At 39.6% G+C, this 23,281-nt stretch overlaps 1 protein-coding gene across 4 annotated transcripts in view; it reads right to left on the bottom strand.

Moving 5' to 3' along the window:
* Window positions 1-6,998: 6,998 nt before the first annotated feature.
* The window catches only part of PPIG (peptidylprolyl isomerase G), a 32,566-nt gene continuing 16,283 nt past the window's right edge, over window positions 6,999-23,281 (bottom strand). For all 4 annotated transcript variants that reach the window (XM_054971083.1, XM_054971081.1, XM_054971082.1 and 1 more), the window contains 7 exons: window positions 22,377-22,406; window positions 22,120-22,259; window positions 15,353-15,560; window positions 11,731-11,898; window positions 11,217-11,301; window positions 8,548-8,684; window positions 6,999-8,289 (listed from right to left, as the gene is read on the bottom strand). In XM_054971083.1, the coding sequence (XP_054827058.1) occupies window positions 7,164-8,289; window positions 8,548-8,684; window positions 11,217-11,301; window positions 11,731-11,898; window positions 15,353-15,560; window positions 22,120-22,259; window positions 22,377-22,406 (1,894 nt within the window). In that variant the 3' untranslated portion in view covers window positions 6,999-7,163. The remainder of the gene's footprint in view (window positions 8,290-8,547; window positions 8,685-11,216; window positions 11,302-11,730; window positions 11,899-15,352; window positions 15,561-22,119; window positions 22,260-22,376; window positions 22,407-23,281) is intronic.

Below are 23,281 nucleotides of genomic sequence, written 5' to 3'. Positions count from 1 at the left end.
TTTATTGGAAACGCAGCCTTATTTTTCTGTGACTGTTTGAACTTGGTCAGCTCTGCAAAACTAAAGGTGTTTCATGTTTCTGCCACACTGATCCAATACACTACCACCATAGGAAACCTTCATAATCCTATCAGAAGAACTGGAAAGCACATTGGTCATCTTCCAAGTGGTATTTACCCAATAATACTATTTGAAGTAGTCTAAGGTTCCAGTATTTAGCCTTGCAGTTAGCTGCAGAAGAGAGGTATTTGACACTGTGAATGAGTCATGTCTGTAGAAGGGAAAGAAGGATCTGAGCAATGCTATCCCTTTTGAGGAGCAGGTGGGAAAAATCAGCTTTGAGTTGAATTACACATTCTTCAGACCTACACCTGCACCCACACTTCCCCCACTGAGCAAAAGCATATGAACCACGTCTAAAATGTTTGTTTTTAAAAAGTCAACGAGAAACAGACAGACAGAACAGAATATGAACACACCACTTAGCATCTCAAAATACCTTTAATAAGTTTCATTTTTCATACCAAGCACTCAACATTTGCATGTGTCCTTTCCCAGCTGAACATTACAGACTACAAAAATGCTTATAACAATGAGTTTCCAACACCCTTTAGGCAATGCCTAAAGTGCTATATTATGACCCAGAAAACTCACTTGTAACAGATTAGTGACCATGTACCCAAGAAAGGTTGCTAGTCACCACAGAGTTGACCTAGTATTACTTGTAATTGTTCAGCTACTATAGGTTAATTACATGTTAAAAAAATACATGGGAACACATCAAAATTAGCACATTTACTTTTCTATACAACTTTACAGAGGTATATGCAAAGAGGGGATATATATGCTAGCAGAAAATCATAGCAAAGTCTTCTACAAACATGCTCTGCATGTTGCAAGAATGTAACCCAAGTAATTTGTCAACTATTGCATTGTAACAGTGCAAAGACTTCAGGCTGGTATGTTCTGTATCTTTAGAATTTTGATAAACACAAATAGTTAATGCTTTTAAGATATAGACACCTAGGTGGCATGTCTAAAGGTCTAATCCTGCAACCTCCATTTGGGTTGATATCTTTTGGTTTTCCAAATGGGAAGAAATGAGTTGGAAGAGAAGCTATATTGACCTAATTTGTTGATGGTTGTTAGAGGTCTGCTTTTAATATCTTAAAAAGGAACAAAACATTAATAGACAATCTGGATACAGATAGCTTAACTTTCAACTAATGACAGGAATTATTCTTTTTTTATGAAGATGCAACCAAGGTTTACTTTGTTTCCACAGGTATTTCTTAATTGGAGGGGACCAAATCAGATACATAATTCCACCCCACTCTACCGCACCACTTCAGGCTAGCAACTTTTTGCAATACTGACATAGAGCACACAACAATTCTCAAAACAAAGTCTGGCATTATGCACAACAGTAGAACCCTCAAATGATTTTAGAGAAGTACAACCTCAGTTATGCAAAATGCAGTTTGTAGTTGTTTCTTCAATAACTGCAGGGAAATGAAATAGGGTATTGTACTGAATTAGTAAGACCCATTACTGCTGTTTAAATCATATAGGCAGTTGAACAAACAAGACATTTGACTTTACTACATTACACTGTATGATTGCATATGAAAAGGGGGCCTACATGCATTGAGCTCAAGAACATAGGGTCAAATGCACACTTCACTTACAAGCCCTCACACACGTGAAGTCCACATGCACTGGACTTCAAATGTTGGGGCAGCCTTACCATAGGGACTAAGTTAACACACCATAACCCCCACATGTCATCATAGGTACAAACTGAGTATCTATATAGGGATAATGTGAGCCTTTAAGTACCTGTATTACAGTGGTTTTGGAAATTGAGGTGGGAGGTTTGTTTAAAGTTTTCTGAAGAAACTAATCGAAGTTGCACATGTAACAAACACTCCTGTACTTTTCAAAAGAGTAACATATGGGACAATCTAGAAAGACATTTGATCAAAATATAGTACGTCTGTTAAGAGTACTTCAGCTCTCAGTAACAAGTATACTTTTTATATCAAAAATAATGGAGATTGTAGCAACATACACTTTGTTCTGTTAATTATGAAAGAGATTAATTAGCGAAAATGTGAACACGCTTTAATTTCAACAACACTCTGTGTTAAGACTCCATTGCAACATTCAGGTATCCTTTATGACAACAGTACCGAAGATCTAACAGATCAACATTATAAGGGACTGTGCAAATAATAGCAGCAGCTTCCAGAATTAGGTTGGTCATGTCTCTGCCCTGATGCTATAAATTCCAATACCATTCACTGAGAACACCAACACTTTGTGAGTCCTATGTGACGAAGTTAAAACTGGATGAGTGCACATACAAGTATGTATGTATGGCCAGATAATGGAAGGACTGGTGAAACCACAGATCCTTCATACTTGTGTTGTAAAGGGTTTTCCCAAGGTAAGTAAAACAGAACTACGTGGCTTTCCCCCCAACTGCCATCATCTTTACCACAGCACAATTTTCTTGAACCACTATATCTACAGTTGTCCCTCAGGATCACAAAAAGACCTTGATGACATCCAGAGACAGTGGTGTCAACTAGAAAAGATGTTACAGGATTATGGCCTGAATCCAGACAGAAGACATCTGTAGCTGTTTTCCTCTTACCACATACTGTTTCCAAGGGTCCCCCAAATCTCATGAATGAATTTTCAAGGGAACATGAGGCTGCAGTGGAAAGGAAGGGGGTGGGAATTGGCAAAGATACATTTCACAAACTCTTCTTTTTGTACTTCTACGGATCCACGGTAATCCATGGGTATTTGCACAAAGCCAAAGAATAAACATACAGCTTCAGAAAATAGAAATCAGTTTTCTAAGAACAGAGTCCCATTTTAATAATGGCATTAAGATTATCAAAGACCCAATTTCAGATCAGACTGCATAATACAAAATGCACTACCCTAGTCAGCCTTCAGCCAGACGTTTAACATACAATTAGTTAATGTACTAGAAACTACAATGAATGGGCATAGAGCTAGAACAGAATTTTCCACACTCTCAATATGGCTACATCACAGTTCGGTTAGGTACTAAACTGGTGTAACATCACAAAACTGTAGTTGTTCCTTATTTATTGATTTATCACAATGAACAGCAAGATTAGGACTCCGTTATTTATAATATTTGTATACACATTTTGCAAACATTTTCCAGGTGGAAACACATCATGTGCTTAGCTATCTTTCTGTGACTTACAGTGCAATCCAAAGAGGAGTTGCTGGTTTCTTACTCCACTGAAGTCAATGGGCTTAGAAGGATGCAGCTCTGTTTAAGATGCCACTGCAAATCAGGTTTCCACAACACTATTTCAGTTATTGGTATTTTGAAATGAACGTCACCAACTATTAGTCCAATCCCAGACGCATCTCAAAATGTCACCATGCATTAGTCTGACAGAATCATCTCAGCCTTGGCACAAATTAAAACAAATGTGTGGGACAAGCACCACAGGCAGCGTGGTTTGGCAATCATGAATATTAATTATTATAATTTTGCATCACAGCAAAGAAAAAAAAAAGTTGAACATATGAATACCCAATAGCCTATATATTTTAATTTCTAGAAAGAAGAGCACAATAAACTAGGTAACAGAATAGTATTTTCTTCTCGAAGTATATTTAAACAGCAGTTGGGAAAATTTTACCTTGCAGATAATATATCCATGTATCTAATGAGAATGTTTTACATAATAATCAAATTGACATCATGATGTTTAAATGTATTTTGTACTGATTGTCTCATCCAAACTATTCCTGTACTGGGAAAATAATCTTGAAGTCCTTATACCTTTTGAGTTTAATTATATTGAACGAAAATAGCTTCAGGTGAAAGAACACAACAATTTACATGTTTATAATTAAGAGTCAGGCAGCAAATGGCCATCTACTACAATTAAACTTTATGTTAGTAGATTTTAGGTTATGATTATGCCTGATTCTAGCAACGTAACTGAAGAATTCCCCCTTTTCAGTCATTTTAGAGTCAGACTACAAAGAAATTGACTACAAGCTCAACCCTCTGCATATTCAAAATAACTCCTACAGAGGTCACCGGTCTTTATTCCGATATGCACACGACAGGGTTGCCAACCTCCAGGTAGCATCTGGAGATCTCCCAGAATTACAGCTTATCTCAAGAAGACAATGATCACTTCCCCGGGAGAAAATGGCTGCTTTGGAAAGTGGATTGGATTCTATAGTATTAGACCTTGTTGAGGTCCCTCTCTTCCCTAAACCCTGCCCTCCCCTGGCTCCACCTCCAAATTCTCCACAAAGTTCCCAACCTGGAGTTGGCAACCCTAATATGACTGTAGCCTAGATCTGATACCACAGTATACAACATCTGGAATGCCAAGGTGTTTCTCATCAATAGGAACAGCAGGATTTGAGTCCAGTGGCACCAAGAAACAAACAAGGTTTTCAAGGTTTAAGCTTTCAAGAGTCAGACCTCCCTTCTTCAGACAACACAGGGGCTCCGACTCAAAAGCTTATACTCTGAAAACCTGAAAGTTTCTAAGGTGCCCACTGGACTCAGATCCTGCTGTTATACTGCAGACCAACACAGCTACCCACCTAAAATCCTCATCAATGAAAACTTACTTTATGAGCTTATCACTCCAGATGAGCAGTTCCAGCAGTATCCTTATCCAACTAAGAGTACCAAAACATAAACTCTAGAGTTTAATAAAAAGAAAGTTATTGAAAATAGTCAGCAAATGCTGATTATAACCCTAAAAATACAGCAGGTCAAAGTTTTGTCTACTGAATTGCAAAAAAAAAAAAGTTTTCACCATCAGCCCCAGTACCTCTGCCCTTATTTAGAAGACACACATTTTACAATCTCAGAAACCCAGGGTTGGATCCAAATTCTTCTTTCCATGAGCAAATAAGGGAAATCCTCATGGAAGAGTAGGGGTACGACTGCTACCAATTCCTCCTGCCCACTAAAGACCCTCTCTCACAACCCCATTCCCAGTGGTCTCCCATCTTTCAAGACCAGCTTTGTGGGGAGCACAGGGAGGAGGGTTCCATTCCACAACCGGAACTCCATTCATTCTTTGGACCCACCCGTACAATCCCATTTCAGATTTTCTTTAATTATTCAATATAGTAAAGAGTCCAGTTGCACCTTTTAAGACTAACCAACTTTATCATAGCATAAGCTTTCGAGAACCACAGCTCTCTTCATCAGCATCTTTTGAGAACCACAGCTCTCTTCGCCAGATGCTGACGAGGAGAGCTGTGGTTCTTGAAAGCTTATGCTACGATAAAGTTGGTTAGTCTTAAAGGTGCTATTGGACTCTCTTCGATTTTGCTACCACAGACTAACACGGATAACTCATCTGGTTTTAATTATTCAGAGATTACATAAATTAATGGAGGATATGTCCATTGGTAGCTAGCCATGGTATCTAAAGGAATCCTCACACTCAGTGGCAGTAAAGCTCTGAGGCCACATTCCGGGAAGGACCTGTACTTGTCTTGAAGGTTCCATAAACTTCAGTCTACACATGGAAGAGGACCAAAGCAAATGGGGATGGTAACACAGGCAGCAGCCCGGTGGGAAGCTCCTTCTAGAGAAACAACTCACCTCTAGCAAAGTACAAACAAGGAAACACCAACATAGATACGCAGCGATGAGTAAATAGTGAGATTCTTTAATGTAAGAATCCCATGTAACCACGGTATCTAGTTGAAGCAAGTTCCAAATAGGACAGATGGTCTATCTATTAGCTATCTTTACTTCCCTGGCTTTCCAGCTGCATCCTGGATATGCTAAAAGAGTAAACAGGCAGGACCACCAATATCAGAAAATAGATTGTCTCGATCCTAGGGCGCTGCTGTCCATCCTCATCTGCATATATGAGAAAGATATAAGAACGAACATTAAATGCTTATATCACGTGTCCCTATCTCTGTAGGCATGCACGATGAAAAAGGGCTCTGTGTTTGTGGTATCAAAGCCATCATGGATAAAACGGCAATAGGAACTAATAGTCTGTTATCTTTCTCCCACTCCTCTTTGAATAGAAGGGAACGGACCACCTGTTTTCTTGCATGATAGATTTATTTTCCCACCATGACCATGCTGGGCAAAGGACATGCAGTGCTCTGTTCCCATGTGATCCTTGAGTGGGTGACTAGTGTTCTGTCCATGTGACCGAACTTTACGTCCTTTTAAAAACATTGTTCTTCTAGGTCTTCCTGGCAGATCACTGCATCCTGCGCTGTTTCCACCCCATTTCTTCTCTCCTGTTTGTAGACCATCCCTGATTTGCTAAAAAATGGAAGCATCAGAAAGCTGAAAAGCAACGGCAGCTGTACAAAGCCATAGCTTCTCTCTTCGTATGAGATTCCTCCTTTCTAGCAAGAGAAAAATGGGATATAATGTGCTTAAAACATATTTAATCAAGGGAGGATGTACTCTGTTCACTGTCCGGAACAGGTAAAATCTATTGGTGACAGGAGGCAATGGCTACAGCACAGAATCAAAAACAGGGCTTCCTATTTACAAATTCAGTCACCCTCTGGCACTGTTTTTCCTCCCCCCTTTTGGGGGGAAAGGAATTTTCCCTTCAGACAAAACACCCAAAGATGTATTTTCTAGAGGAGGTAAGATGCATTAACAGCAGACAAAAAGCAATGCTGTAAAGTAGCATGAGTTGAGACTCAAAGGGATGTTGCCCAGGAACAAACAGTGTCCAGGATTTCTGAAAGAGTTGTTTCTACTAATACCGTAACAGCAATTGTTTGACATATGAGTAAGCAGAGTTCTACGGGTTCAAACAAATTTATTTTCAGGCCAACCTGCTTGCTTCCAGCAAGCTATCTATGTTCATAAATTAAAATGGAAATGCAATACAGTATTTCCTTCTGACAGTACAGAAGTAGGCTACAGAAACCAATGGAATACTAACACACAGCACACCATTTTACACATAAAATTTGGGTTTTTTTTCCATTTCAAGTTTATTAAAACTTTAGCAGTACAAATGATCCAGGTTGTGGATTTATCAAAAGACCAAACTGAAGTCCACATTTTTTTAAAAAAAGAAGTGTTCCCCAATATGTCTCTAGAACCTGGAGGCAGAAATAATAAGTTCATAAACTCATCCATGTCTGTCTTCATCAGTTCCAGCACTTGATTCATGATCAGATTTTTTATCTTTACCATGAGCACGGTCTCTCTCCTGATTCTTTGATTTTTGGTTGATCTCTTTTTCTTTTGAGGAACGAGACCTGTCCTTTTCTCTTTCCTTACTCCTGCGAGAAGATGATCTTTTCAGTTCTCTGTCCTTGCTGCTTCGTCTTCTCTTTGAATCAGGACTTCTATCCTGATCTCTACTGGCCTTTTTATGTTTATTGGTCTCCGGGCTACTAGTGTCACGACTTTTGGAACGCCTTCTTTTCTCAGAATCATCCTTTTTGTGAGAACTTTTGTGTTCTTGATTCCGATGCCTGTCTTTACTTCGACTTCCATCCCTCTCAGAACTCTGTGATTCCTTCCTTCTCTTGCTTTCTTTACTTTTAGATTTTTCTGGCGTCTCTTTTCGGTCTCTGCTTCTTGACCTTCCTCTTCTTTTTAATTCCTTATCTTTGTGTTTGGAATAATCTTTACTTCTGCTGCGTTCTCGTTCTTTACTTCTTGTCCTGGCTCGCTTTCCCCTCTCCGTGCTTTTGCTTCGCTCTCTGGTTTTACTGTTTGAACTGTGTTTACTTTTAGAGTGTTCACGTTCTTTACTCTTTGACTTTGCATGTTTCTCTCTTTCTTTACTTTTAGTGTGATTCTGACCATTACTTTTGGATTCCCCTCTTTTACTCTTTTCCTTACTTCTGCTCCTTTCCCTTCCACGAAAATCATTGTGTTTTTCTTTGTCCTTCTCTTTCTCATGGTCCCTTTCCTTGCTTCTTGATCGAACTTTCTTTTCTTCATGTCTGCTGTGTCTGGAGTCCCTCTCCTTACTTTTTGACACTTCTTTGCTTTTGCTCTGGCTTTTGGATCGAGCCCTTTTTTTGGCCTTATTTTTGTTATGCTTGTCCTTATCCTCTTTCTCTGAATTTCTCCTTGTCTCTCTGTCTTTACTGCTGGATTTGTGGTCTTTTGTCTTCTTCTCCTTTTCCCCCCTTCTGCTTGGGCTTTCTGAAATTTGCCTGTGGTCAGATGCTTTTCTCTCCCTTCCTCTACCTGGACTTTTCTGATTTGCAGCATCCTTCTTGTTCTCATTAACTTCACCCCTTTTTTAAAAAGGAAGAAAAAATACTAATTAATAAAGGGAGCTGTGTTTGCATTGAAAACAATGTGGGTTTTGCTGCATATAGTTCTAAGATTACCACAAACAATCTAGCAAGAAGAAAGAGTGCAGAAGCTTCACTGCTATATTGAATATAAGATAAAAACAGATGCTACTATGGTTAAGAAATTACACTCTTCTGTGTTCGTTGGTGGCTCTGCTAAATTAGAATAAAGGAGGAAGCACTCTGGTCACATCTTACTTATCTCCCTTTATCCATCTTTCTCCACTTGATACTCTCATTCTTTGGGCTCTCTGCATTTCTTGTCTCCAGTGTGGAGGTGTCTCACTGCGTCTAAAGCGATCTCTTGACCTGGATCGTGAAGGTGTCCGATAACGCTGTGAAAAAGGGGGGAAAATGGAAAATACTATATTAAAACAGCTGCATGTCATATGACTGCAAATTCCCTCACCAGAGACAGAAAGACAAATGTCTAAATTTGAGAGCAAAACTATCACATTTTCACAGAATAGCAGAATTGCCCCTTACTCCTCCCTCAAACCTAAACTTTTTACCCCTTTAACATCATAAAATGCACCATTTATAACATAGCATATACAATTGTACTGACATATTTACAGATTTTTTTTAAAAGCCTGTCTTTTCCACAAGCAAAATTGCACCTATAACCATTTCCTGAGAGAGCAGAACTGCAGCATCTTAATGCAACCTTAGCCCATATATTGTTTGTTTCTGCTATATGAGGTGTAGGAAAAAAATAATTGTTGAAATCAGAACACACACTTTTTAGTAACCAAAAGAAAGAGCATAATTTGAACAGAAACCGTTTCACGCAATCACAGATGGACTACCAGTATATATGGTTATCAAGATAAACTCTACAACATTGTTAATATATTATTAAAGCATTCAGTGTTTTCAAACATATTAAAACAATACCTGTTGCCAAAATTATTCACCTTTAAACAATTATCATCCATAAAGATGTGTTATATATGTCTATAATATACACAGGAATTATCACTATCTAATATTGTAGAACGTCTTCCATAAAAATTTTCATGCTGTGCTTTTGAGTGACTAAAACCTTGTCTTAAAAAGCTTTTCACTCATTGCAAATAAACTAATTGATAGGGTGAGGTGTTTTTTCAGTGCTTCCACAAATTTCCCATTGGAAAAACAAGAAATGTATTTATTCCTCAAATTTTCCAGGCCTTCCCATCTGTACAGAGTAGTACCAATTCTGATTCACTGAGCAACTAAATACATAGTTCTACCTCATACTTATTTTACATAGTATGGTCGTGTATTTGTTTCCTAGATTAAATATATTGTATTGTACCACTAAGGCTATACATTATAATACTCATCTGAAAGGAAAGTCCTGTAACCCATTGTTCCCTGAAGATGTAACTAAAAACATCATCATCAACAACAACAACAGCAACCACTGCACGTATATACTGCTCTTCTAGACAGATTAGTGCCCCATTCAGAGTGATGAACCAAGTCTGTATTATTATCCCCAGCTGGGACTGAGTGGAATGGCTTACCCAAGGCAGTACTGAGTACTGAGCTCATGGCAGTAGTGAGATTCGAACCAGCAGTGCTCATTCACAGCCCAACCACTTAAACACTATTTTGATATCTACGTATTATTTAGAAGATGATAAATTGTTCATGGGGTGACATTTCACAAAATGGACACATTACACTAAAAATGGAAAAGGCACAGACTGAGCCCAATCCAGCCAAAATGTTAGGCACATTTAAAATCCCACTGATTTCACTGGGAGCATTAAGCATATGCTCCAATCTCTCCCATATAAAACCACTGGGATTTTTAGCGGGACTGGCTCACAAGCATCAATTCCAACAAGAAAAGCCAATGTGAAGAGTGAAAAGCAGCAACCAGAAACCCAACAAGGAGATCTTGCGTGCTCAGCAGTGAGCTTACAAGAAAACAATGAACAGACAAAGCCACTCAGAAGAACAGATTGTCTTTCACATGTCTCTGAAAAGTTGCTATTAAACACAACGAGGCTGACCCTGCAGAAGTACCAGTAATCTCAGAAAACTGATCCTACAGACAGGATCAAAAACAGTACAATTCTTGCAGATAAAGAAAAGGGCAGTAACTACCGGGGATCAGGAGTGGATGGAAGAGAGTAAACTGACCAGGACACCATGATCTAGATCTTGACGATAGGCTCAGCTTTCAGTGGGGCAAAAGAGTATGGTCTGACAGGATTTCACCACAAAAGCTTATTACTTGTGGCTTCCACTGATGATTGCAGTGGTGGTGTTCATGGTTAGAGGATGCTACCATTCTGTGAGAGACATTGTGCAGCTATAAGTAAAACTGATTCATATATTCATCCATAAAATCAAAATGCTTTTACCCAAAACCACTTCACATCAGTGTTTCCATTTCGCTCTTCAAAGAAAAGGACTACTGAACTAAATTCAAAGGATAAATGCCATCAAAATTCCAAAATAGTAAAGAGTCTAGTAGCACCTTTAAGACTAACCAACTTTATTGTAGCATAAGCTTTCGAGAGCCACAGCTCTCTTCATCAGATGCATCTGATGAAGAGAGCTGTGATTCTCGAAAGCTTATGCTACAATAAAGTTGGTTGGTCTTAAAGGTGCTACTGGACTCTTTACTATTTTGCAACTATAGACTAACACGGCTAACTTCTCTGAATCAAAATTCCAAGGGTTGTATCCAGCCAACTTTTTCTCTCAATCTCACCTAGTTCTCCTCCTTACTACAAACTGTACCCTACATGGCTTTTGATCCAATACGTACTGATTACCAATGTAGCCTTTTTTGATGATCAACAGGGCCCCTTTGATTAGATACAATAAGTGCATTATTACATAGTAAAACAAGAAACCAAACCTACTCTTGGTCCTCTTCCTTTTATTTTTCGTCCAGATCTAGTTACCAACAACCTTCTCTGATATGAGGTTTGACAGTTTGATGGGTTACTATGAAGTAAGAAGAGAGAATTCAGTGTTATACCAGAATGGTTATGAAAAATTTTCAGCTCCTCTTGTAAGTTAAATTTATATAGCTGAAAATCTACTAAGTGAGATTTATGAAGCCGTAAGGAAAAAAGTACAACTTGACAAAATGGTGAATGTTGAAACATCACAGGCTTAAGTATAGCGCCCTGAGCCCGCTGATGTGGGGAGGGCGGAGTATAAATCCAATAAATTAAATTAAAATTAAATTGTCTAACTGAAATTAGAATGAAATTTTTTTTCTTTCCTTTAATACAGACTTGTCACTTCTTTCCTTTAATACAGACTATAATCAGAGATAGACTTTGTAAAGTGCCAGCAAGCATCATATAACCCAAGGCAACACTAAGGAAATTCAACAGAGCTCAATTCAGGCCAAAGACAGAACTTTACCTCTCCCTTTCCTTCTCCCTGTTTTTTGCCTCTTTTTCCTTTTCATCCACTTTGGGAGGGCTTTTCCTCATCAGGAATCTGTTTTCTGGTACAGGAGGAATCTCTTCTGGACGGACAGTAGAAAGCGGCTGTGATTCAGGATTTTCTGCTTCATTTTCACTGGCTGAGCTTTATTCGTAAAAGAACAAAATTTATTTGTGTCTACTGGAAGCATACATTTATTTCCTCTTCAATTTGAATATGCCAATATACGAATCTCAAACTGATCAGACTACACATTTCAACCAATCTCCTAACTCTGGGTGCTGAACACAGCCACCGCAGGTCCCCTTAGGTAGCTGGAAGGTGCCTGTTGATTTAATTTATGAGACTTTACAATCTCTGTGTTCCCCGAAGTTGTACCCATGAGCAACTAGTAACTCTAGACACAGGCCAGAATAAAATATCTTTTAGCTTATCGAATACAAAGTTACAGAGTGTTGCTGAGCATAAAGCATTCTAAAATTCAGGCAGTCGTCAAGAAAACAAATAAACCTTCCTATTGCTAGCTAACAGCTATCTATATAAAAACAAAGCTTGCTACCTAGACTTCTCTGATGTAGCTTCTTAGCTGGTCAGGTCTCACCATTAGGTTTAGCAAAGGAGTCCATTTCCATGCCATGCAGCATGAGGCATATTAATGGCCTAAGGCATGGAAGCTATCTTCTCTCACACATGGTGGTAAAGGAATAATGTACAGAGAGGGAGAGAAATGGGTGCTAAGCAGCCCTCTTTTCAGGCCTGCTGACATCACCCTATCAACCAAGAGCCAATCAGGGCTCGCTTGCTTCACTGGTGTTACTAGCCATGTGAAACTGGGGAGTAAAGATAGGAGCTGTGAGAGCCGGTCTCCGAAGGTCGAATCTCTGGGGAACTGGCATTGGTCTGCAGGTGTTCTAAATTAACGAGCCAGCACATTTTTTTCTAGGTAGGCCAGAACCAGACTTGCAACAACATACAGCCTGAACCAAAGTTCAGTTTATTCCCCAGTTTCACATAGCCAGTAATGCCAATTAAGCAAGTGAGCCCTGATTGGTTCTCGACTGCAAGACATGAAAATGGACTCATTTGCCAAACCTAATAGTGAGAACCTACCAGCTATGAAGTTACATCAGAGAAGCCTTGGTAGCAAGCTTTAAGTGTTTTTAGACAGATAGCTGTTAGCTAGCAATAGAAAGGTTTATTTGTTTCCTTGTCCACTGCCTGAATTAGAGTGCTTTATGCTTAGCAACACTCTTTGTAACTTGTAATCAATAAACTAAAATATATTTTATTCTGGCCTGTGTCTAGAGTTACTAGTTGTTCATGGATACAACCTCAGGGAATCTGGAGATTGTAAAATCTCGTAAATTAAATCAACAGGCACCTTCCTGCTGCCTAAAGGGGCCTACGATGGCTGTGTTCAGTGCTCAGGAGTAGGAGCCTGGGGGTGCCTGGTTGATATACTACAAAAATGTGGAAGATGCACCAGATCTGTTTATTTTCCATTTGTGTTTAGCTACAACATATCCAGTCTTTTTGTGTCAGATTTACAGTAAAAAATGTGTTAAGTATTGAACTCGAATGAATTTCACCAAGATGAATCATGGCAACAGCTACCAAAGATGTGGTTTATAAATTCTGTAGGGAAAAATACAGTTTTGTTTGGTTACACTTAATCTTAAAGCAACGATGAAGCCAAGGCTGGACCAAGGCGGGTCGGCACTGCTGATATTATTAGATCTATCAGCAGCATTCGACACGGTCGATCATGACCTGTTGGTCCACCGCCTTGCCAATGTGGGGATTCGAGGGACAGCTCTGCAGTGGTTTGTCTCTTTTCTACACGGTCGGGGACAGAGGGTGGCACTAGGGGAGAAGTTGTCATCCCGCCACCCGTTGGTGTGCGGTGTCCCTCAAGGGGCAATACTTTCCCCTCTGTTATTTAATGTATATATGTGCCCCCTCGCCCAGCTGGTACGGAGTTTCGGACTTGGGTGCCATCAATACGCAGATGACACCCAATTGTATCTGATGATGGACCGACGGCCTGGCTCTGCCCCAGTTGTCCTGGAACGTGCCTTTGGAGCTGTGACTGGATGGTTGAAGCAGAGTCGGCTGAGATTGAATCCCTTGAAGATGGAGGTCCTGCATGTGGGTCTAGGGTCCATGGGTGTGGGACACCGGCTCCCTGCTCTCGACGGAGCGCTACTTACGCCGGTGTCGAGAGTGAGGAGCCTGGGGGTGGTCCTGGATGCTTCCTTGTCTATGGAGGCACAGGTTGCAGCGGTTGTTAGATCCTCTTTCTTCTATCTAAGACAGGCTCGACAACTTGTCCCCTACCTATCGACCCATGACCTCACAACAGTGATCCAGGCAATGGTCACCTCCAGATTAGACTACTGCAACTCACTCTACGCAGGGCTTCCCTTGGGCTTGATCCGGAAACTGCAGCTGGTTCAGAATGCAGCTGCACGGGTGGTTGCCGGAGCACCAGTTATGGCTCATGTAACACCTATCCTCCGTCAGCTGCACTGGTTACCGGTTGAGTACCGGGTCTGACCTATAAAGCCCTATGCGGACTGGGCCCAGCATACCTTCGGGACCGCCTCTCCCCATATGTTCCCCAGAGGTCGCTTCGATCAGCCACTAAGAACTTGCTGATGGTCCCTGGCCCCAGGGAGGTCCACCTGGCCTCTACCAGAGCCAGGGCCTTCTCAGTTCTGGCTCCGACCTGGTGGAACTCTCTGTCTGAGGAAACTAAGGCCCGGCAGGATTTGTTATCTTTCCGCCGGGCCTGCAAGACGGAGATGTTCCACCGGGCATTTGGTGGGGGCTAGGCTGTCCTCTCGCTGGCCATACCACTGAAGACCCTCCACCACCCATGCAGGGCAATGCTGCATTTTAATATTTAATATTCTACACCCGCCAATTTTAATGGTTTTTTATACGATGTTTTAATGTTTTTATAATGTTTTTACTGTTTTTAATTTGTTGTTAAACCGCCCTGAGCCCGTCTGACGGGGTGGGCGGTCTAAAAATGTAAATAAATAAATAAATAAATAAATTAATGTCTGTATGGGAAACCACTGGATGCCTTGTCTAAGCTGCTTGGGCCTTCTAAATACTTGAGTATCACTTGTTATAAGAAGAATACACGAAGAAGGCAAAAAAGAGAGAAAGAGTAAAGCTCATCACAAAAGTTTTTTAAAAATAAACTTTTGACACCCATGCTTTGACACCTGTAGTCCAAATTGCTGTTTTGTGAGCCAAACATGCAGTAAGTCATCTGAGAAAATTCTGTTCTAAAAGTAGGATTTTAAAATAAATAGTCCAATTTTGTTCTGAAGCTACATTTTTAGTCACCATGGTTGCACATATATGTAAGAAATCATATCCTGGTAAAGAGTTTTCCAATAAAAAAGCTGCCCAAACCAACCACATAAAGTATTCTATCTCTGAGAAACAATGACATTATTACAAATACTACAAGAAAATTACAAGATACAGTGTCAATTACTCTTTCCAGCAACTAATATATTAAGTTGTACATTTAAGTGTAGCATAACAAGTTTACTTCATAAAAATATTTTCCTAGTTTTACCTCTTCTTGCTTTTCTTCCTCTTCTTCTTTTCTTTCTTGTGTTTCTTAGAATTTTTTTTGTGCTTCTTTTTCTTTTTCTTTGTTTTTTCTTCAGAAGCACTTTCAGAATCTGACGATGAATCTGAGGATGATTTTGAATCACTGGAGCTTTCAGAGTCACTGGATGAGGAGGATGATGACTTGTGTCTTTTTTTCTCTTCCTTCTTGGCTTTAAATTAAATGTAACAGACAAGTCATCAATCTAACAAAAAAACCTCCTAAATAAATCATTTTAATCTTTTAGAAGTGTTTAAAGATTTTTGGGCCTGATCTAGATAGCCCAGGTGAGCCTGACCTCTTCAAATCTCAGAAGCTAAGCAGGGTCAGCCTTGGTTAGTAATTGGATGGGAGACCTCTGACGAAGACCAGGATTGCAGAGGCAGGCAATGGCCAACTAGGGGTGTGCATCCCAAAAAGATTCGGGTTTCCCGCTTCAGGTTTCCCCCAATTCGGAAATCCCGAATCTTTATGGATCGGGTCCGATTTGGAGATGTTCCAGCAGGCATATGGTGGAGGCTAGGTTGGGCCCCCACTGGCCACACTAAAGATCTGTCTGCCACCCTACATATGAGCCAGGGCTTGAAAAGCAGTATTTTATCATCACCATCTGAAGAGAAGCTGTATTGTATAAAGTTGTTTTAATGTTATTTGTATACTGTTTTATCTGTTTTTAACTGTATTTATGTAATTTGAAATGTTGTACTCCGCCCTGAGCCCACCTGGTGGGGAGGGCGGACTAAAAATCTAATATAATAATAGTAATTGGATTTTTTTCCCCAAATCGGAAACCCGAAGCGCACATCCCTATGGTCAACCACCTCTATAAGTCTCTTGCCATGAAAACCCCACCACTCTCTGCCACCACCAAAGATTTATGAAGTTATGTTTGGCTACACTCTACAAACTAATAATTATTTCAGCTAAATATTAGGAAGAATTTCCTGATTGTAAGAGTGGTTCCTCAGTGGAACGGGCTTCCTTGGGATATGGTGGGCTCTCCATCCTTAGAGGTATTTAAGAAGAGGCTAGATAGCCACCTAACAGCAATGATGATTCTATGACTCAGTATAAATGTATGCAGGTTGAGGAGGGAGGGCATAAAGGGATGAGCTGGTGCTAGGCTCTCATGGCACTTTCTTATATGCCTAGGGTAATGCTGATCACTACTTTGGGATCAGGAAGGAATTTTCCTTCAGGCCTGATCAGCCAGGATAGATATAGACAGATATGTAGCTATATATATGGTGCTCAGGAGTATCGTACTCTATCACACTGTTCTACTTTTCCCTGCACCCAATCAAACTGGGTGTTTTGTTTTATAGAACACAATATATTTTGAAAGTTTGTACAGAATAGCTCCTAACCAAATTGATTAAGAAATGAAAATATTGCAGAGATACATGTAACAGATAACATAATAGCATTATCCACTGTGATAATTAATTGCATTAAGCATCTAATATATTAAGCATTTATATTATAGGGAAAACATGAATTAAAATCTGTATTTTAGAAATAAATAGATTGTATTGTACTGATTTTGGAATGTTTGCTCCTATGGTGGTTATGACCCCCATAACCACCATAACCAGAGGGGGATTGTTTACTAAACTCTGTGAAAATGTACACTACTTGATAGTGCTGTAGTCTAAGAGACTGTTTATGATATGCATTGTCTGTTTATTGTACATGCTATCCTGCTATTACTACATTGTTTTCTACTTCTGTAATTTCATGTTTTGTATGGTTGAATATTATTGTACCCTTTTGCATTGTTTCTAATTTTGTAATCCTAGTCCGGTTGCATTGCTTATTAGATATCTCATGGTATCTGATCACACCATTTTACACTGTGTAATCCCCCTTGCGTCTCAGATAGAAAGATGAGCTACAAATTAAATAACCAGATAATTCAATTTGCCCATTTACTTTATAGAAAGAAATTTTTTTAAAAAAATGTATTTGTGTGAGCAGGTTTAAAAGGAACTTTGCATGACCCACAAAAAAGCATCATTTGTGGGGCAAATATTACAACATATTTGAGTGGAAGCACAGTTAAGATCCTAAAATGCATTTTGGTTGTTTACAGAATCTTAGGCCATAATGAATCACAAACATAATCATATGTCTCTCCTGTATTACACACAGAATAAACTTCCATATAGTACAGAGTACAGTAATGTATAATCTCTGTTCAGATAGTACATAAGGTAACTGAAACGAGAAGAACATCTTATGTGAAAACACAATTTTTATAATCACATTGTTAATCTGCTACATTTTGGAATGGACCATCATGTATCTATTTTTAATTATTAATATCTGTACACCAGCTCAGTTATCCAAGTTTCCTAAATGCATTATTCTAATACATCTTTACTCCTTTACATGGAATGCAAGTAATTCAGACTAAGCTTGAACATTTGACCAGTCTAATGTTGTCAAACTGTTAAGTATTTTTATAGATTACAGCAAAGCTTTTGACTATGTGGGTCATGAAAAGCTATGGATGCTGTTAAAAGAAATGGGTGTGCCACAACATCTGACTGTGTTGATTTGTAACCTGTACTCTGGACAAGAGGCTACTTTTACTCAGAATATGGACAGACAGAATGGTTTCCAATTGGCAAAGGTGTCAGACAAGGATGTACATTATCTCCCTATCTGTTCAAGCGTTATATAGAACGTTTCAGAACGAAAGCTGGAGAAGGTGGAGTAAAAATTGGTGGAAGGTACTTTAACAATTTGAGATATGCAGATGACACCACATTACTGGCAGAAAATAGTGAAGGCTTGAAACCACTGCTGACAAAGGTTAAAGGAGAAAATATCAAAGCAGGATTACAGCTGAACATCAAGACAAAAGTAATGACTACTGAAGAATTACATAATTTTAAAGTTGACAATGAGGAAATGGAAGTTGTTCAAGATTTTCGATTCCTTGGCTCAATCAACCAAAAGGGAGACTGCAATGAAGAAATCAGACTTGGAAGAGCAGCTGTGAGGGAACCTGAAAAGATCCTTAAAGATAATGATGTCTCTCAGGGGACCAAGATCAAGATAATCCAAACGATGGTATTCCCCATTACTACGTATGGATGTGAAAGTTGGACAATGAAGAAAGCTGACAGAAAGAAAACCGATGCATTTGAAATGTAGTGCTGGAGGGGAGTTTTACAGATGCCATGGACAGCCAAAAAATGTAAATAAGTGGGTTCTAGATTAAATCAACTCTCCCTAGAAGCTATAATGATGAAACTGAGGCTACCGTACTTTGGTCACATCAGGAGAAGACAAGACTCATTGGAAAAGATAATATTGCTAGGAAAGGTGGAAGTCAGTAGGGAAAGAGGAAGACCCAAAATGAGACAGCTTTACTCAATAAAGGAAGCCACACCCTCCAGTTTGCAAGATCTGAGCAAGGATGTTAATGATATGACATTCTGGAGGTTGTTAATTTATAAGGTCCGAAGTGACTTGATGGCACAAACACACACTCATAAAGCAAAGTAACAGCAACTATTAAAGTACAGAAGCCAGTTTTCAAAGGATGTTGTTGCTAACAAATGATAACATAATAAAATTAAACTGTGACTTACACTATAGTATTGATGTCATGGAAAATTTGACAATACCTGACATAAGTGAAATAAAAGACAGTGATACTATTCGACTGGTTAATTGACCTAATTCAGATATTTAAAACTTCAGCAGATACAAAGTCAAAGAACAAAGTTGGGTAGGCTAAAAAAATATATTATACCAATAACAAAAAGACTGTAATACAAAAATTACTATGCACTTCTGGATATGATGATAGATATGCCACAGTAAAGATAGACACACCATCCCATGATTCCCACAGAGCAGAGTACTTCCAATAATTTATATCTGTAAGCCAAACAACAGTGTTACAAACAAAACAAAAATAGCCATCAATCTACCCAGGCTCAACTGTACTAGTATTTTCCCCATGTCTAATTTTCTATACCAAAATGCTCCCTCCTTCAAGAACCACATTTGTAACACGTGTTCCTTGTTCCCATTTGCTAAGTCATATCTAATGTCTCTAACAAACTACCAGCGTTCTCTTGTGCTCTTCTTTCAGGAACTGTCTCCTCATCATAGATTCCCTGGACCCATCCATGTTATTAGAGCCTTTCTTGTCCCCTGCTCTCAACCCAGGACAGCAGCTAAACAGTTCTACTGCTGTGATGGATGGATGTCACTTCGATCTCCAGGTTTTAAGTATCGTCACCACCAATGGGTCTACAAGTTGAGCCTTACGGACCAACTAATTGCATCCATTTCCCCAACAGGAGAAATCTTTTTATTACCAGTTTCTTTCACTCACCATAATGCTCTTATGATCAGGGTAGATCTGGATTAGTTCCCTCTCCTGTGCCCTTCACTCCTTCTGTGCCCTTCAGTCCTTCATTTAACATTCTGGACAGAAAGCCTGTTAGTCTGTATATTCTATACCCATTCAAAGACTTTAACACTGTGCCTCATGCTTTGTTAGAATGGCTGTTCTCTTTGATGCGAGTAGCAGTCTCCTCTACGATAACTGAGGAACTGTTCCACTAACTATTTGGTTAGGATTTCAGCAGTATCCCAGTGTCTCTCAGGAGTGCTAACATCTAACATATGCATGGCTAAAAGCAGCTGATCGGTTATGGTAAGAAGTTAGAAAGAAAAAGGGCAGCAGTGGTCTGCCACTTTAAAGTATGAGTTAAAAGCATTAGAGCTTTACTATGAACAGAGCTTCTATATTTGCTGAATGCTTAACATCCCATCACATGCCCTAGAAAAGAAATTACATGAGGAACTGCATACCATGTAAGAGTATTTAAAATTTTTACTTATGGGAGCCACTCATCCCAACCTTCACCTGACACCTCCTATTAAAACAAATAAACAACAGCTTTTGATTTGGGGCATTTCATGAAGCATTTTCCAAATGTAGTCTAACTGCCACAATAGTCCTAAGCCATGCTGCCTACCCTATTTCCAAATACAAAACCCACTTGATCAGAAAGCAATCAGGCTATCAAATGCATAAGAGAACAGCTTCTAAAAATATGAAACAAGAAATTTGAAATTTAAGTAACTACTCTTAGGAAAAAAGAAACAGATTAATTCACATCTAGGATTTCCACATTTCAGCTTGCTTTGATCAGCTATTACTTGGTATGTTGTGTATATGGGTGTTCCCCCATCCAATGTCCAACACCACAGATCTTCTAGGTAGATCAGGATTAGGTCCCAGAACTCCTAGAGACTAGCACACATTAATTCATATACAGAGACATAAATTCTATCATGTTGTTCTGTCAGTGTCTTCTGATACAAGGTGCCAATGGAAAACATCCTACGCAGGAGAAAAGTGAAAGTGTTGACAGAATAAAATGACAGGATCCAACCTAGCGTATGAATGAGGCGCATTCTTTTAGACGTTCCAAATCCAGCCTTGAAAATACATATTCTGTGTAGAATACCAACTTGCTATTGAACCTGATGTTAACCTTGCAGTCACTCAATCTGTAACCAAATTTTAATGTATTATAGTCTCTTGGAGACATTCCTCTGCTATGTATTAATGGGATAATTATGGATTACCAGTATAACTTCGCTCTATTTGTTATTCTTTGTTGTTATTGATGCATCCCCACCAGCAACTGTTCTTTATGCTGGCGGCAGGCACAGCCTGGCTCGTAGAATGCTCTCGGGTGTGCCGCCACCTATGGTGGCTGAGGCAGAGCTGCCAGAGGAAGTGCCAGCGTAGTGGCCCACCCACCACAGCGGATGGAGAGGCCCAGCCGTTCAGAGAGGCTGGGGAGGGAGCAAGGGGAGAGGAAAACGCCCCAAGGAACCCCCAGATAGGTCTTTGGCCCCTCAACCGGCCCGGGGAAGGAGGAACTTGAGCCTGGCATGGGTCAAAGCCTGGGGGAGGGGTGGGAACCTACCAGGCTGGCTGAGGAGGAAGGAGATCAGGTAGCCTGAGTGAAGGAGAAATGAGCGACAGGCTACATGGTAGGGAGAAAAGAGTGTGAGGGTGCTGCAAACTCCCCATTCCTGAGGTGCACCCAGCAGCCTGTCTGGATGAGCGCCCCCTCCCAGGCTCCAACACTCCCGCAGAGGAGTCTGGCAGAAATGCCATGCAATTTACTTCTCAACAAACAAGAATGGATTGACAAATAATTTTACAAAAGTGCTGGCAGCAGGATAAATTGCAAGACCTCTTAACACGTACCATTTCTTGTAGTACTATGTGCAGTATTACACATAGCAGGACATGAGCAGAAGGAACAGGGGTAACAGGTTATCAGAATTATGAATTCTAGCATGTAGTGTTAGAATACAGTCCAACACACATCTTACAGTAACAAGTAAATATTTATTCATTTATAAAAGGAGTTAACCATGTTAAATCAGGAATCTTTTTTTTAAGTAATAAGGGTGAATACAACTAGTGCTAAAATGCACTCTCCATCTGTCAAAGAGTCAAAAGGAAAAGTCACAGAGAAGTCTCATTCCATGATGATATACTTGAATACGATCTCTGTAACTATTATTTCTATGACAGCAGTTACAGAGAAATAGCTGAAGTTAGTTCTCTGTTACTAAGCTAGCCAGCCATACTCAACACAACTCTAATCCAAAAATAAATAAATAAAATGAAACAGATCACTGCTTAGAAACATCTGAATAGGTAATTTCAACCTTACCTTTGGATTTTGGAATTAGTTCTCCACAACTCATTATTCGTACTTCAGCATAAGGCTTACTAGATGCATCTGTTTTCTGGTTTTCTATTTCTCTTACAACTTCTTGACCCGAGATAACTTGTCCAAACACAACATGATTCCTAAATAATTAAAGCTAAATTTTAAAAGCTGACTGAAATTTCTAGCATTATGAAACTTTCAAGAAGCTATCCAATCATTCATCTTTCTAAGCACAAACAAGATATCATGACACTTACCCATCTAAATGAGGTGTCGGTTTGGTTGTTCTTTTGATGACACCAAGGCAAGAATTTAATGAAAGAAAGAAAAAAATTAGTATCTAAAAGGCAGAACGTAATGTTATGCTACAAGTGACGAATATTTTAAAAACATTACAAGCTGTTGTTCAGATTCCTACAACGCTTCAAATTAAAGAATCTTGAATTTGATCATATTGGGTTGGATCCAGACAACAACTGCAATTTCTGCTGATTCCCTTCTTCTCACTGCATGCCCTACCTCTCACGCTGTTTCTTGGGGTCCCCCATCTCTCAGGAGCAGAAGTTTTATGGAGGTACAGTGGGCTGCAGTGGGAGGAAGGAGCAGGAAAGTTCCATTCCGGCTCTGGAAAATTTAGTCTGGATCCAACCCATTAAGGGGGTCTAGTTGTCACTGAATGCACCTGCCTCTAGACTTTCACTTCTGGCTGCGGCTGCAGCTCACATCCCTGAATGTTCCTCCATACAATATTATTCACTTTGAAGATTAGACTACAGCCCTACTTGCTGGCATTCTAATTTCTACATGCAAGGATGTTTCTTTTCAATGGAGAAATATTCAGTCTTGTGAACCCCCACCTGCAGTCTGAAGCGGTTCACGTCAGACACTGATTGACCACCTTGCAATAAACAGCAATGTTTTCTCAAAGCTTAACTGTGCTGACTTTGGATGGAATACACCAATAAATAAAGCATGCACAAGATCTCTCAAATGTTACTTATAACTATGCAAATGCATGTTTCAAGTGCACATTTTACTTCAAAATAGGTAGCTTATATATTTCAGAAAAACCAAGCTGAAAAAAATCAGCCGCTCTTCCCAAATGAAGAACACAGGCCAGGAATAAGGCAACCAAATGCAGCACAAAAGTAGAAGCAAGGGA

Source organism: Eublepharis macularius, chromosome 2, assembly GCF_028583425.1.
Source record: "Eublepharis macularius isolate TG4126 chromosome 2, MPM_Emac_v1.0, whole genome shotgun sequence".
NCBI classification, from domain to species: Eukaryota; Metazoa; Chordata; class Lepidosauria; order Squamata; family Eublepharidae; genus Eublepharis; species Eublepharis macularius.
The sequence above is the reverse complement of the archived record's forward strand: the minus strand, read 5'-3'. Positions and strand labels throughout refer to the sequence as shown.